The following is a 16100-nucleotide window of genomic DNA, read 5'->3' on the forward strand; positions in this document are numbered from 1 at the left end:
TTTAAAATCAGTGAGTTAAAACATTTGATTATAGAGTACAATGTTATGTTGATAATTAAAAAAATATAAATAGTTCTGCCTCAAAATAAAAAGAAAATTTATTCTTTAACCGAGAAATCATGGATGATCATTTTTTAAAGGAGGGGTATTTAGTATTTGGTATTAACTAAAAAGTTTCAATCTGAGATTTTTGCCTATTTTCATTTTCTGAACTGACAGCAATGACTTGTGACTGTAAAATCTGTTTTGTTTTAAAATTTTTATTGATTATTTTATTTATTTGTATTTCAAATGTTATCCCCCTTCCCAGTTTCCCCTCTGCAAACACTCTATCCTACCCTCCTCCCCCCTTGCTTCTATGAGGCAAACCACTTCTACCTCACTGCCCTAGCATTCAACCCAGATGTCCCTCAACAGAGGAATACATTTACACAATGGAGTACTAATCAGCTATTAAAAATGATTATATGAAATTCACAGTCAAATGGATGGAACTAGAAAATATCCTGAGTGAGGTGATCCAGTAACAAAAGAACATACTTGGTAGGTACTCACTGATAAGTGGATATTCAGAAAAAAAGCTCAGGAATACCCATGATACAACTTAAAGACCAAATGAAGCTCAAGAAGAAGTATTGGATGCTTCAGTCCTACTTAGAAGTGGGGACAAAATAATCACTGAAGGTAGAGGGTGGGAGGGACTTGAGAGGAAGAAAGGAGGGGAGAAGACTGTAAAATCTTAAGAGAAATGTACTTATTCTGACAATGTGACTGTGGTGGTTTGAATAAGAATGTCCCCCATAGGCTTCTCAGTTTTAATGGTCTCCATTTAAGGATTAGGAGGTGTGGCCTTATTGGAGGAAGTATGTCACTGGGGGTGTGGGCTTTGAGGTTTCAGAACTCCATGTCAGAGTCAGTGTCTCTCTCTTGCAGATCTGGTTGTAGAACTCTCAGCTATTTCTCAGGCACCATGTCTGCCTGCAAGGCTGCCATGCTTTCTAATATAATAATAATGGATTAAACCTTTCAAACTGTAAGCAAGCCCCAATCAAAGGCTTATTTTATGTGCACTGGTGTTTTGCCAGCATATATGTCTGTCTGTGTGAGTGTGCTGAATCCTCTGGAATTGGAGTTGCAGACAATTGTGAGCTGCATGTGGATGCTGGGAATTGAACTCTGGTCCTCTGAAAAAGCTCTTAACTACTGAGCCATCTTTCCAGCCTCCAAATGGTCATGGTGTCTCTTCAGAGCAATAGAACATTGACTAAGACAGTGACTTATCAAACTATTCCCATTCCTTTATGTTAGGCACTCAATTTGTCAGATTCTAAGGCACAATTTGTATCTTAGTAAAATGGTTGTGGAATAGCTCAATGAATATAGAGAATTATAGAGCCCTAAAGACCTTGGGACTCAAAAAGGATAAAATAAACCTCTCAACAAAATGTCTTCTTTCTTCTAGTAAAGATAAGGAGGAAATCATATTAACTGGGGCAATGCTGAAGACTTTGACTCATAGAGAAGGCTTTTCATATATTAAAAAAAAAACCCATATTACACATGAGCCAAACTCATTTATACTCTGTAAAATAACTCAGGTATCCAAGGTCAACTGGCTTTATCTTAGTCTTATTTTCTAACCTTGCTCCTTGAATTTAATGTGCATATGAATCACCAATGTTTAATAAGGTCACCTTTCTCAAGGGAATATACCAATGAAATTCGAGTATAATTATGTGTAAACTTCTTCCAACTGTATTTTTGGCTTAAGACTCTCATGGCGCTCCTCTTCTGCAGAATTCATTTAATTCTCTAATTTCAGTTTGCATACAAATGTCCTATGGGGGTAACGCCTACTTATTAGCCCTTGTCTTTGGCTGAAACTACAAACTTCAAAGGAACACCAATAATAACATAACAAGTGGTCTCAATCTCAAAACCGAATGTTTGTGTTCAAGTCTGTAACTGGGTTGGCTTAGATTTCGGCTGAACTGGTTACCATCCTGTGAGAATTTCTTAACTAAAAGAAAGTAGAAATTTAAGGCATTGGTATTAAGTTGAATGAGGCCTGAAGAAAAGTCACTGAAAAAGAATTCTGAAATCATATACACATACACTGTGAATCTTAAGACAATGGAGATTTCATAAAGTTTCTCCATTCGTGTGTGTGTGTGTGTGTATTCATTGATTTTGTGGACCATTTTCTGAATCTTTTTTCCCCAACGAATTAGATTAAAAAGAAACAAAATTGAGTATCATACTTCTCTGTTTGCCAGCTGGACTCCCTGGGCACCTGGGTTGTTGGGTATTGACCAGCTCTGTGGTTGATGGCACATATACTGGTGATGGTAGAGAGGAATGGTAGTGGCTAGGAGGGCAGGCTGGGCTTGACTTTGGGATCCAATTATATGCTAATCCTTAGCAGAATTTGTGTTTGGAAAAGAAAGTTGGAAGCTTTCCCTAGGGTAGGTGGTAGCCATTCATCATGGCAGCCTCAGTATGTTACGAGCTCAGGACAGTGTCCTCCATAAAGCAGTTGTGTTCATAACACAATATTATGACAAAGTGACACTTGGTGTTCATTATGTGATGGACATTATGCTTCACACAAATTATTGAGTTTTTCTCCCCAAGTTGTAGTCCTATAATGTAGGAATACTTGGAATCTATGTTATGCTCAAGGAGACAGAGTATTAAGTAACTTGTAGGTTACTCAGCTCATAAGTAATAAATAGTAGGGACTTGAATGTTGCTCACAAAGCTCATGTACACAGAAATAAGCTCCAAAAAGTGAGAAATACAAACCTCAGATACTTCAGAAACAGTGAAATGATATAATAAATATTATGGTTAAAAGTCTTATGTAAGGGAGGAAGTGAGAGAGGGAGAGAAGGAGAGAGAAGAGAGAAAGAGCTGCTTTCAAAAGTCTCCTTTTAAGGTTCAAATTAAGTAATTGAGAGCTGGTGTGCTGGTGTGGTGTTAGCAGGTAAAAGCGCCTGATGCCAAGATAGCTCAAGTTTGCTTATTGGGACCACCATCATGGAAGGCTAGAACTCCTGTAGATTTTACTCTGATTGTATAATGTGCTCTACATTGGAACCCTGGCACCCCACTCCTCTCTGCACCCGCTAAAATACAATGTAATAAAAACAAAAATTAATTGAATATCAGAACTATCTTTTCCTACTACTAGTCCAATTGGGTGTTTCAGGATGAACTTTTTCTCTCCACACCACCTGGGGAACATAGAGAATAAAAAAAGAGTAGTTTGGACTCACTAATAAATAAGTAAATAAAATAACTTCATTTGACATATTCTTATATGAAAATAATTGTTGAAATGTACCTTACTGTTTGACTTAAAACTTCTTCTAGAGTCTACTCTATTTACAGAAAGATGATCACTTATACAATTCTTTCTTAGAGCAATAAATGGTGTGTAAAATATTTTTTAGTTGAGAAAAAAGTCTAGGTTAATATCTACAACTTGATTATACTATTTTATATTTTCATATTCGCATATGTATATAATGTGTTTTAATCAAATCTCCTTTCCAACCCCTCTCCTCAATTCTTTCTCTTTCCCCTTCCAATATCATATGTTCGCTTTTCAAACCCATTAAATTCACTTAATGCTATCTGAATATGCTTGGGCCTACAGTTATCTCCTGGAGCATGGGTAGCCTTTCAGGGACTGCATCCTTGAAAACTGACTCTTCCGACCCTTGCAATCATCAATTGCAAGTAGCTCCTCAGCTAGGAGTGGGACTTCATGAGCTCCTCTCCCATCCATGTTCGGGTGTTTGGCTGGCTTGATCAAGCAGGTCTTGAGCAGATAGTTACGCCACTGGGACTTCATGTGTGCAAAGCCCCCATCATGTCCAGCAGATGTTTCACTGCAGATGTTTACTACTTCTGGCTCTTAAAATCTTTCAGTCTTCTCATTCTCAATGACCCTTGAGCCACGGGAAGAGTGGCTATGATATAGATGGCCCATTTAGAGTGCATCCTGACCATGTAGGTCTCTATATTAATTGCCATTAAAAACTGGTAAGTGCCCAGAACCCGTGGGAGAGATACCTTACCGCCTGGTCAGGTGGGCACTCCTGAGGCTGCAGAGCAGAAGAGACCACCAACACTGCCCACCCCTGCCCACATCCCTGGCCCAAGAGGAAACTGTATAAGGCCTCTGGGCTCCCGTGGGAGAGGGCCCAGGTGAGGCAGGAGCCCTGCCTGAGACACCGCCGGAACCTGAAGGAAACAGACCGGATAAACAGTTCTCTGCACCCAAATCCCGTGGGAAGGAGAGCTAAACCTTCAGAGAGGCAGACACGCCTGCGAAACCAGAAGAGACTGCTCTCTACACACATTGCTGATTCAGAGGAAAACACGGAGGCCATCTGGAACCCTGGTGCACGGAGGCTCCCGGAAGGGGGGCGAGATCTTCCTGGGTGCTGCCACCTGAGAGCCCGTGGGCAGCACCCATGAGCGTAACTTGAGCCTGGGACCACAGGTAAGACCAACTTTTCTGCTGCAAGTGACCTGCCTGGTGAACTCAAGACACAGGCCTTACAGGAACAGCTGAAGACCTGTAGAGGGGAAAAACTACACGCACGAAAGCAGAACACTCTGTCCCCAATACTGGCAGAAAGAAAACAGTAAAACAGGTCTACAGCACTCCTGACACACAGGCTTATAGGACAGTCTAGCCACTGTCAGAAATAGCAGAACAAAGTAACACTAGAGATAATCTGATGGCGAGAGGCAAGCGCAGGAACCCAAGCAACAGAAACCAAGACTACATGACATCATCGGAACCCAATTCTCCCACCAAAACAAACATGGAATATCCAAACACACCAGAAAAGCAAGATCTAGTTTCAAAATCATATTTGATCATGATGCTGGAGGACTTCAAGAAAGACGTGAAGAACTCCCTTAGAGAAACACAGGAAAACATTAATAAACAAGTAGAAGCCTACAGAGAGGAATCGCAAAAAATCCCTGAAAGAATTCCAGGAAAACACAATCAAACAGTTGAAGGAATTAAAATGGAAATAGAAGCAATCAAGAAAGAACACATGGAAATAACCCTGGATATAGAAAAACCAAAAGAAGAGACAAGGAGCTGTAGATACAAGCTTCACCAACAGAATACAAGAGATGGAAGAGAGAATCTCAGGAGCAGAAGATTCCATAGAAATCATTGACTCAACTGTCAAAGATAATGTAAAAGCGGAAAAAGCTACTGGTCCAAAACATACAGGAAATCCAGGACTCAATGAGAAGATCAAACCTAAGGATAATAGGTATAGAAGAGAGTGAAGACTCCCAGCTCAAAGGACCAGTAAATATCTTCAACAAAATCATAGAAGAAAACTTCCTAACCTAAAAAAAGAGATACCCATAGGCATACAAGAAGCCTACAGAACTCCAAATAGATTGGACCAGAAAAGAAACACCTCCCGTCACATAATAGTCAAAACACTAAACGCTCAAAATAAAGAAAGAATATTAAAAGCAGTAAGGGAAAAAGGTCAAGTAACATATAAAGGCAGACCTATCAGAATCACACCAGACTTCTCGCCAGAAACTATGAAGGCCAGAAGATCCTGGACTGATGTCATACAGACCCTAAGAGAACACAAATGCCAGCCCAGGCTACTGTATCCTGCAAAACTCTCAATTAACATAGATGGAGAAACCAAGATATTCCATGACAAAACCAAATTTACACAATATCTTTCTACAAATCCAGCACTACAAAGGATAATAAATGGTAAAGCCCAACATAAGGAGGCAAGCTATACCCAAGAAGAGGCAAGAAACTAATCGTCTTGGCAACAAAACAAAGAGAAGAAAAGCACACAAACACAACCTCACATCCAAATATGAATATAACAGGAAGCAATAATCACTATTCCTTAATATCTCTCAACATCAATGGCCTCAACTCCCCAATAAAAAGACATAGATTAACAAACTGGATACTTAACGAGGACCCTGCATTCTGCTGCCTACAGGAAACACACCTCAGAGACAAAGACAGACACTACCTCAGAGTGAAAGGCTGGGAAACAACTTTCCAAGCAAATGGTCGGAAGAAGCAAGCTGGAGTAGCCATTCTAATATCAAATAAAATCAATTTCCAACTAAAAGTCATCAAAAAAGATAAGGAAGGACACTTTATATTCATCAAAGGAAAAATCCACCAAGATGAACTCTCAATCCTAAATATCTATGCCCCAAATACAAGGCACCTACATAAACGAAAAGAAACCTTACTAAAGCTCAAAACACACATTGCACCTCACACAATAATAGTGGAGATTTCAACACCCACTCTCATCAATGGACAGATCATGGAAACAGAAATTAAACAGAGACGAGACAGACTAAGAGAAGTCATGAGCCAAATGGACTTAACGGATATTTATAGAACGTTTCTACCCTAAAGCAAAAGGATATACCTTCTTCTCAGCTCCTCATGGTACTTTCTCCAAAATTGACCATATAATTGGTCAAAAAACAGGCCTCAACAGATACAGAAAGATAGAAATAATCCCATGCGTGCTATCGGACCACCACGGCCTAAAGCTGGTCTTCAATAACAATAAGGGAAGAATGCCCACATATACGTGGAAACTGAACAATGCTCTACTCAATGATAACCTGGTCAAGGAAGAAATAAAGAAAGAAATTAAAAACTTTTAGAATTTAATGAAAATGAAGGTACAACATACCCAAACTTATGGGACACAATGAAAGCTGTGCTAAGAGGAAAACTCATAGCGCTTGAGTGCCTGCAGAAAGAAACAGGAAAGAGCATATGTCAGCAGCTTGACAGCACACCTAAAAGCTCTAGAACAAAAAGAAGCAAATACACCCAGGAGGAGTAGAAGGCAGGAAATAATCAAACTCAGAGCTGAAATCAACCAAGTAGAAACAAAAAGGACCATAGAAAGAATCAACAGAACCAAAAGTTGGTTCTTTGAGAAAATCAACAAGATAGATAAACCCCAGCCAGATTAACGAGAGGACACAGAGAGTGTGTCCAAATTAACAAAATCAGAAATGAAAAGGAGACATAACTACAGATTCAGAGGAAATTCAAAAAATCATCAGATCTTACTATAAAAGCCTATATTCAACAAAACTTGAAAATCTACAGGAAATGGACAATTTCCTAGACAGATACCAGGTACCGAAGTTAAATCAGGAACAGATAAACCAGTTAAACAACCCCATAACTCCTAAGGAAATAGAAGCAGTCATTAAAGGTCTCCCAACCAAAAGAGCCCAGGTCCAGACGGGTTTAGTGCAGAATTCTATCAGACCTTCATAGGAGACCTCATACCAATATTATCCAAACTATTCCACAAAATTGAAACAGATGGAGCACTTCCGAATTCCTTCTATGAAGCCACAATTACTCTTATACCTAAACCACACAAAGACCCAACAAAGAAAGAGAACTTCAGACCAATTTCCCTTATGAACATTGACTTAAAAAATACTCAACAAAATTCTGGCAAACCAATCAAGAGCACATCAAAACAATCATCCACCATGATCAAGTAGGCTTCATCCCAGGCATGCAGGGATGGTTTAATATACGGAAAACCATCAACGTGATCCATTATATAAACAAACTGAAAGAACAAAACCACATGATCATTTCATTAGATGCTGAGAAAGCATTTGACAAAATTCAACACCCCTTCATGATAAAAAGTCCTGGAAAGAATAGAATACAAGGCCCATACCTAAACATAGTAAAAGCCATATACAGCAAACCAGTTGCTAACATTAAACTAAATGGAGAGAAACTTGAAGCAATCCCACTTAAATCAGGGACTAGACAAGGCTGCCCACTCTCTCCCTACTTATTCAATATAGTTCTTGAAGTTCTAGCCAGAGCAATCAGACAACAAAAGGAGATCAAGGGGATACAGATCGGAAAAGAAGAAGTCAAAATATCACTATTTGCAGATGATATGATAGTATATTTAAGTGATGCCAAAAGTTCCACAGAGAACTACTAAAGCTGATAAACAACTTCAGCAAAGTGGCTGGGTATAAAATTAACTCAAATAAATCAGTAGCCTTCCTCTACACAAAAGAGAAACAAGCCGAGAAAGAAATTAGGGAAACGACACCCCTTCATAATAGACCCAAATAATATAAAATACCTCGGTGTGACTTTAACCAAGCAAGTAAAAGATCTGTACAATAAGAACTTCAAGACACTGAAGAAAGAAATTGAAGAAGACCTCAGAAGGTGGAAAGATCTCCCATGCTCATGGATTGGCAGGATTAATATAGTAAAAATGGCCATTTTACCAAAAGCGATCTACAGATTCAATGCAATCCCCATCAAAATACCAATCCAATTCTTCAAAGAGTTAGACAGAACAATTTGCAAATTCATCTGGAATAACAAAAAACCCAGGATAGCTAAAACTATCCTCAACAATAAAAGGACTTCAGGGGGAATCACTATCCCTGAACTCAAGCAGTATTACAGAGCAATAGTGATAAAAACTGCATGGTATTGGTACAGAGACAGACAGATAGACCAATGGAACAGAATTGAAGACCCAGAAATGAACCCACACACCTATGGTCACTTGATTTTTGACAAAGGAGCCAAATCCATCCAATGGAAAAAAGATAGCATTTTCAGCAAATGGTGCTGGTTCAACTGGAGGTCAACATGTAGAAGAATGCAGATCGATCCATGCTTATCACCCTGTACAAAGCTTAAGTCCAAGTGGATCAAGGACCTCCACATCAAACCAGACACACTCAAACTAATAGAAGAAAAACTAGGAAGCATCTGGAACACATGGGCACTGGAAAAAATTTCCTGAACAAAACACCAATGGCTTATGCTCTAAGATCAAGAATCGACAAATGGGATCTCATAAAACTGCAAAGCTTCTGTAAGGCAAAGGACACTGTGGTTAGGACAAAGCGGCAACCAACAGATTGGGAAAAGATCTTTACCAATCCTACAACAGATAGAGGCCTTATATCCAAAATATACAAAGAACTCAAAAAGTTAGACCAAGAGGGAGACAAATAACCCTATTAAAAATGGGGTTCAGAGCTAAAACAAAGAATTCACAGCTGAGGAATGCCGAATGGCTGAGAAACACCTAAAGAAATGTTCAACATCTTTAGTCATCAGGGAAATGCAAATCAAAACAACCCTGAGATTTCACCTCACACCAGTGAGAATGGCTAAGATCAAAAACTCAGGTGACAGCAAATGCTGGCGAGGATGTGGAGAAAGAGGAACACTCCTCCATTGTTGGTGGGATTGCAGACTGGTACAACCATTCTGGAAATCAGTCTGGAGGTTCCTCAGAAAATTGGACATTAAACTGCCTGAGGATCCAGCTATCCCTCTCTTGGGCATATACCCAAAAGATGCCCCAACATATAAAAAAGACACGTGCTCCACTATGTTCATCGCAGCCTTATTTATAATAGCCAGAAGCTGGAAAGAACCCAGATGCCCTTCAACAGAGGAATGGATACAGAAAATGTGGTATATCTACACAATGGAATATTACTCAGCTATCAAAAAAACAACGAAGTTTATGAAATTTGTAGGCAAATGGTTGGAACTGGAAAATATCATCCTGAGTGAGCTAACCCAATCACAGAAAGACATACATGGTATGCACTCATTGATAAGTGGCTATTAGCCCAAATGCCTGAATTACCCTAGATGCCTAGAACAAATGAAACTCAAGACGGATGATCAAAATGTGAATGCTTCACTCCTTCTTTAAAAGGGGAACAAGAATACCCTTGGCAGGGAAGAGAGAGGCAAAGATTAAAACAGAGACTGAAGGAACATCCATTCAGAGCCTGCCCCACATGTGGCCCATATATATACAGCCACCCAATTAGACAAGATGGATGAAGCAAAGAAGTGCAGAAGTGTAGATCGCTCCTGAGAGACACAGCTAGAATACAGCAAATACAGAGGCGAATGTCAGCAGCAAACCTCTGAACTGAGAATAGGACCCCCGTTGAAGGAATCAGAGAAAGAACTGGAAGAGCTTGAAGGGGCTCGAGACCCTATATGTACAACAATGCCAAGCCACCAGAGCTTCCAGGGACTAAGCTACTACCTAAAGACTATACATGGACTGACCCTGGACTCTGACCTCATAGGTAGCAATGAATATCCTAGTAAGAGCACCAGTGGAAGGGGAAGCCCTGGGTCCTGCTAAGAATGAACCCCCAGTGAACTAGACTGTCGGGGAGGGCAGCAATGGGGGAGGGGTGGGGAGGGAACACCCATAAGGAAGGGGGAGGGAAGGGGATGTTTGCCCGGAAACCGGGAAAGGGAATAACACTCAAATGTATATAAGAAATATTCAAGTTAATAAAAAAAAAAAAAACTGGTAAGTATTGAGAGATGTGCCCATTTAAATGGGTGTGCTGCCAGTCAGATGAGCATGTTAGTGCAGGATGAGTACCATACTGTCAAAATGGAGGAGAGAATGAAACAGGCAGTAGGGTGGCAGTGGTGATGATGGCTTTATTATTATTTTTTAAGTTTTGATATTGTTGAGATTTCATGAATGAAATTATTTCCAAAGAAAGAGAAAGTCTCTGCCTTAATAATTAATCATTAATATAAAGATATAAAAATCTTGGAGTGTGTGTGTGTGTGTGTGTGTGTGTGTGTGTGTGTTACTAGGATTGAACCCGAGCCATGCCCAACCCTTCTTGTCCTTGTTGGTTCCTAATTCTTCATGCATCTCTATATTCCCTGAGCTCCACCCCAAGAAGAATGTTGATTAATGGTTTGCTCTTTTCATAAATGACCTTTTTCTTCCCATATTTTTACTCTTCTCTCAAATATTACATCCTGGCAGCAGTTTCCCCCTCTCTCCTTCCTCCAGCCTCTTCTCCCCACCCCACTTCCCCTCAGAAAAGAGCAGCCCTCTCAGGGACATTAGTCAAACACTGCATAACAAGCATAAGACTAGGCACATGCCATCACATCAAGGCTGGACAAGGCAACTCAGTAGGAGGAAAAAGGTCCCACAAGTAGTCAAAAGAGTCAGGGACAGCCCTGGTCCCCAATGTTAGGATTCCCATTAGAATACCAAGCCATTCATCCACAAATATATGCAGAGAACATATGTGCTTTGAACCTACGTTACTGATACCTTACTTGAAACAGGGGCCCACAAACTAAAATAAACTGGAAACAGTAGCACTTACCTTCAATGATGTGCTTTCTTGACAATCCTCTTTCTGTTTCGGCTCTGCAACATAACAGAGAATTTTGACTCGGGAATGCTGTTTTATTTTCTAAAAATTGTTTCAAAATGCAGAACAACAATCATTCTTTCTTAACTTGCACTGCTAAGTTTTAAAGCATTTTTTCAGCAACTTCTGCACCACTGGCAGAAGAGAGAAAGCTGGTAGGCAATACCCCACGTGTAGATACCTAAGAGATGTGGCCAGTATGTTGATATTATTCAGCTCTGGGCTAAGCTATCAACCAGCCATCGTATACACTTTCATTAGAGAACACAACGCACAACTCAATATTCTAGCTTTGTCCCTAACCAATGTAGAGAAGAAAAACACTCTAGGCATAAGTTTATAGGTTTACTCTATGGTGACCACACCACTGATAGTAAATTTTTACATGAGGCAAATTTGAAGGCAACTGTTCATATTGAAAATAATTTAAAAATGGTTAAAAAATTGCAACAAACTTTTCTTAAACTAGCATCCAAGGGGACAGAACAAAGCCTTGATGATAGAGCCTCTGTCATTCTAGAAAAACCCTGAAGTCTGAACAAGTAGAAAGGATGTGGTGGTTGAGTTGTAAAGTACCAACGAAGCCTTCCTTCAGCATCAGTACTTTGGACAGCTTCTCTGTCTTTTTTTTTTTTTTAGCATTGAAAATTTTTGAAGAATACTTTATTTTTTTGTTTGTTTTGTTCCATGTAATGGAAAAAGATATAAAATAATTCACATGACTTTTATTTACAAAGTGAAACACTTTTGTGAGGCTGATTTATATTTTCTTTCTTTCTTTTTTTTTTTTTTTTTTATTAACTTGAGTATTTCTTATGTACATTTCGAGTGTTATTCCCTTTCCGGTTTCGGGCAAACATCCCCTTCCTCCCCCCTTCCTTATGGGTGTTCCCTCCCACCCTCCCCCATTGCCGCCCTCCCCCCGACAGTCTAGTTCACTGGGGGTTCAGTCTTAGCAGGACCCAGGGCTTCCCCTTCCACTGGTGCTCTTACTAGGATATTCATTGCTACCTATGAGGTCAGAGTCCAGGGTCAGTCCATGTATATAGTCTTTAGGTAGTGGCTTAGTCCCTGGAAGCTCTGGTTGCTTGGCATTGTTGTACATATGGGGTCTCAAGCCCCTTCAAGCTCTTCCAGTTCTTTCTCTGATTCCTTCAACGGGGGTCCCATTCTCAGTTCAGTGGTTTGCTGCTGGCATTCACCTCTGTATTTGCTGTATTCTGGCTGTTGGACAGCTTCTCTTAAAAACATGTCAGCCGCCGTTCCCCTTTTTAACGTACCCATTCTGAGTCTTTTACAAGTACCCCAGTCAGAATCAAATGCAGCTCTGTTGCATAGTGGCTCTTGCGTCTGGTCTCATTTCGTAATCATTTGTACTCTCAAGGCAAGGTATTAGGTACCATTGCAAACATAGGAATCAAGGATACCATAAGTCAAATTACAGAAACTGGACACCTAAATTTCTTACAGGTTCAATATTACCTAAAAGGAGGACAGAAGGACTAAAGATCTAAATTTCATCTTATGCCTTCTTATTATTAGCAAGCTCAAGGATCATAGCACTATGGGCACGTGTGTATACATATGCACTGTGATTGGACTCTTCCTGAAAAACTAGCCTGGGCCTCCCATTTTAAAAGGCAAACCAATGGTAACAATGACAACAAGAAATAGCACAAACAAAATCAAACAAACATTCACAAGACTTCTGCCAATACTCCCTTGTTTATTACAGGGTGGTAAATGAGGTTTTGCATGTTTCTGGCTTGTTATTATTATTAAGATCCCAATATCTCTAAGATTTCTCCAAGAAGCACCAAGCCAACCATTGCTCTGATATAAGGACTGGCTTGTTGTTTTCTTACATGTTTGGTAAAAACAGCCAGTTCCCTGGTTCTTGCTGAATAATGTAAACAACCAGTTCAAGCACGAACAGGCTGGTTCAGAGAAGCCAGCTCAGCCTGTGCATTTGTTCTGCATCAAGCGACACACAGAGGGCTGCTTTTTCATTGTCCTGCTGCTGAGTGACACGGGCATAGCTTCTGTTATTCCCCAATGAGACGGTCTTTTTGATCAGCTTTCTCAGAACCCTTTGCAGAGATGATCAGAAACTTGAACACTGAGGCAGACAAGGTATTTTTATCTTTGTGTTCTGTGGAAATCTTTTGAGTTTTGGCAGATTCGAGGAGATTTTCTTTTCTGATGCTTTATTTTCTTTTCCTGAATTTTGAACTCTCTTTTGGAAATGGTTCTAAGTTGGACACTGACAAATCCACACGAATCATTTAGTAACAAGAGACCACCTGCCATATGTTAAATTCCTGTGGGAATACTCTGCTAAAATGTAGTTCTGAGATAATTACTATTTATTTAGCATTAGAAAAAAATCCATGGGCTAATCAATTTTAATGAGTTCACTGTGAATTGGTTGCTATAAAACAAACAAACAAAAAACAAAACAAATGAACAAAAAACAAGGAAAAAAAATCAGGTATTGCCAGTCATTTCCTAGCTCATAGAAAATAAAAAAAAAAAAAGAAAGGTATTTAACTTACTTTCCACCCCAGTAGAGTTTGGTTGTGATGACCAAGCTGGACCTCCTGTACATCAAACAGACACAGAAATATAGTGAATAATTTGTGGGTTTTTGATGGACTGAATCATGTTATGATTATAGCACCAGAAGGATTTGTGACAGTGCCTCACATTAAAAAGAAGACAGAGATGGAGTTCTAAATTTACAGCACCGAAATGTAAGAACAAGGGAAGCTGGAGAGTAATGACTTGAAGTCAGATCCTAGAAGGGACTGAAGGGAACCAGGTTTTGCAGGAGACCCTGAAGGAGGAGGGCTGCCCAGCATGTTGGTAAATGGTGTTGCCATGAGTACTGAGTGGGAGGTGATCTTGGAGGTCAGAAATGGTGCTTGTGAACATAGGTGACTTACAGGATGAGTTGCTTTGGTTGCTCAAAAGAGCAGCCACTAATTAACACTTATTTAGAACCTGGCATAATGTTGATTGCCTGTGAACCTTTCCTGGGAGGAAGCCTTCTCTCTGCCAAGGACCATGGGCCCAAGTGGCTCTGGGTTACAACCTTATGCAATCATCACATTCACAGGCAGTGAGAAATGTCTGACTGCATAGAAATATGAATGATGAGATAGTCAGTAAACGTTTAAATCCTTTACCAAAGGTCCTATCGTGTTTCTTTAAAGGAATGAAGTGTGGAAATCACGTCAGCAAACTTGTTACCCTCTCAAAAGCCCCATTCAAGGACAGCAAGGGCAGCAAATGCAGCTTCTCATGTTGTGATCATGATGAGCTGTCCTTTGAGAACTACAGGAATTTAAACTTGTGAGGCAGAGAGAGTTCAGTACACTTCCGTTTAGAATAAAATATTTTGATATTCAAAATTTAGGATTATTTGCAATGCCAGGCATGTGTAATTCTGTCACCTGCAGAGACGGTGAGACCTCAAGCTGTAGGGGCATGCATTACCTCTACAGGTGTAGTTAATGATGACGAGTGGGGAATGGTAGGTTCAGTTCTGACAACTTGGTGGCCAAAAGAAAAGTTTATTTAAAATTTCAGCAACCCCATCCCACCAATTCCCTGAAAAGTAATTTGAGTTATAGAAATGGAAGGTCCTGAGCATCTCCAAAACGGCTATGTACTTCTCAGATTAATGCATCTATCTTTTGCTATCTATGATGATTAATAACCTGCAAAGGGGAGCCTAGTTTTCTTCAGCCAGCACTTTGTATCTTCCAAAATTTTCTTGAAATAGTATAAAAGATGAACAGGAGCCCTTTTGATTATCCAGATAAAATATTATGCTAAAGCTGTACATCCTATCCAAACATGGAAGTCAGACTCTATACAGAACTGTCTGCCTATGAGGGTGTCCACATTAGCATCTGTGTGTAAGTAGCAAGCGACTGTTCTGGGTGGGGATTGATAATGTGAGTGTAACATGGGAAGACAGAATTCTCCCAAAGGTTTTGCCTTCCTCTCCCTTCCTCAGCATGGCACCTCATTAGCCATTTTACAGTTAGGGCAATCGAGGCTCAGGGAAGTAAAATTACTTTCTCTGGACAATGCAGCTAGCAGGTGACAGCTCAAGGACCAGGAGCCAAGCCAGCTAGTTGAACTACTTCTGTAAGCTCCGTGCTAGTATGGCATGGTTTGACTTCTCACCAGTCACCTCTTCCTCTCGGAGGCAAATGTGAATCCTATAAACTTCCCATAGCACAGTCATAGCTTGAGCTGTTATTCACTAGGCTGAAAGGTGGCTGGTGAAATATTCATAGTTGTCTATTTTCCACAAGGTGTGTATGATGGGGTCTGCAATTGAGGAGGATGGGTCAATGCTTGCTGAGGGAAAACAACTGCTTCTCCTTATGCAGGTATGGGGCAGTCTTCATCTAGCTGTTGGTCTTACTCTGATGTGTTGCATGGCAGCCCCAAAATGCCACACAACCCTCATTACCACTTGATTTGGGTACAGAGTTGGTGGAAGGGATGGGTGAGCTCATTCTTTGAGTTTCTTAGAGCCCTGAAGGAAAGCAGATACTTTTCTGAACATTTAGAAGTCATAGCACCTAGCATCCAGGACAGATATTGTCAACTGTATCCAGATGAGAAAGTTCTAGGCAATTATGCCACAGGCTTTTTCATCTTAGCAAGAGAGTGCTAATAAAACGAGTGGTGAACATAAATCTGTGTCTAGATAGTTCCCTGTCACTTGCTTTCTTCACTAATTACAAGTACAGCTAAAGCTATGAAAATGCCATGTTTAT

The 16100-nt window shown here is 40.1% G+C and overlaps 1 protein-coding gene across 1 annotated transcript in view; it reads right to left on the reverse strand.

Annotated features, from left to right (window-relative positions):
* The window catches only part of Kcnab1 (potassium voltage-gated channel subfamily A member regulatory beta subunit 1), a 279211-nt gene that overhangs the window by 65385 nt on the left and 197726 nt on the right, over window positions 1–16100 (reverse strand). Inside the window, exons 6-7 of the mRNA XM_032898291.1 lie at window positions 13857–13901; window positions 11254–11297 (exon numbers count right to left, since the gene is read on the reverse strand). Of these exons, the coding sequence (XP_032754182.1) occupies window positions 11254–11297; window positions 13857–13901 (89 nt within the window). The remainder of the gene's footprint in view (window positions 1–11253; window positions 11298–13856; window positions 13902–16100) is intronic.

The sequence above is a fragment of the Rattus rattus genome, chromosome 3, assembly GCF_011064425.1.
Source record: "Rattus rattus isolate New Zealand chromosome 3, Rrattus_CSIRO_v1, whole genome shotgun sequence".
Classification (NCBI taxonomy): domain Eukaryota; kingdom Metazoa; phylum Chordata; class Mammalia; order Rodentia; family Muridae; genus Rattus; species Rattus rattus.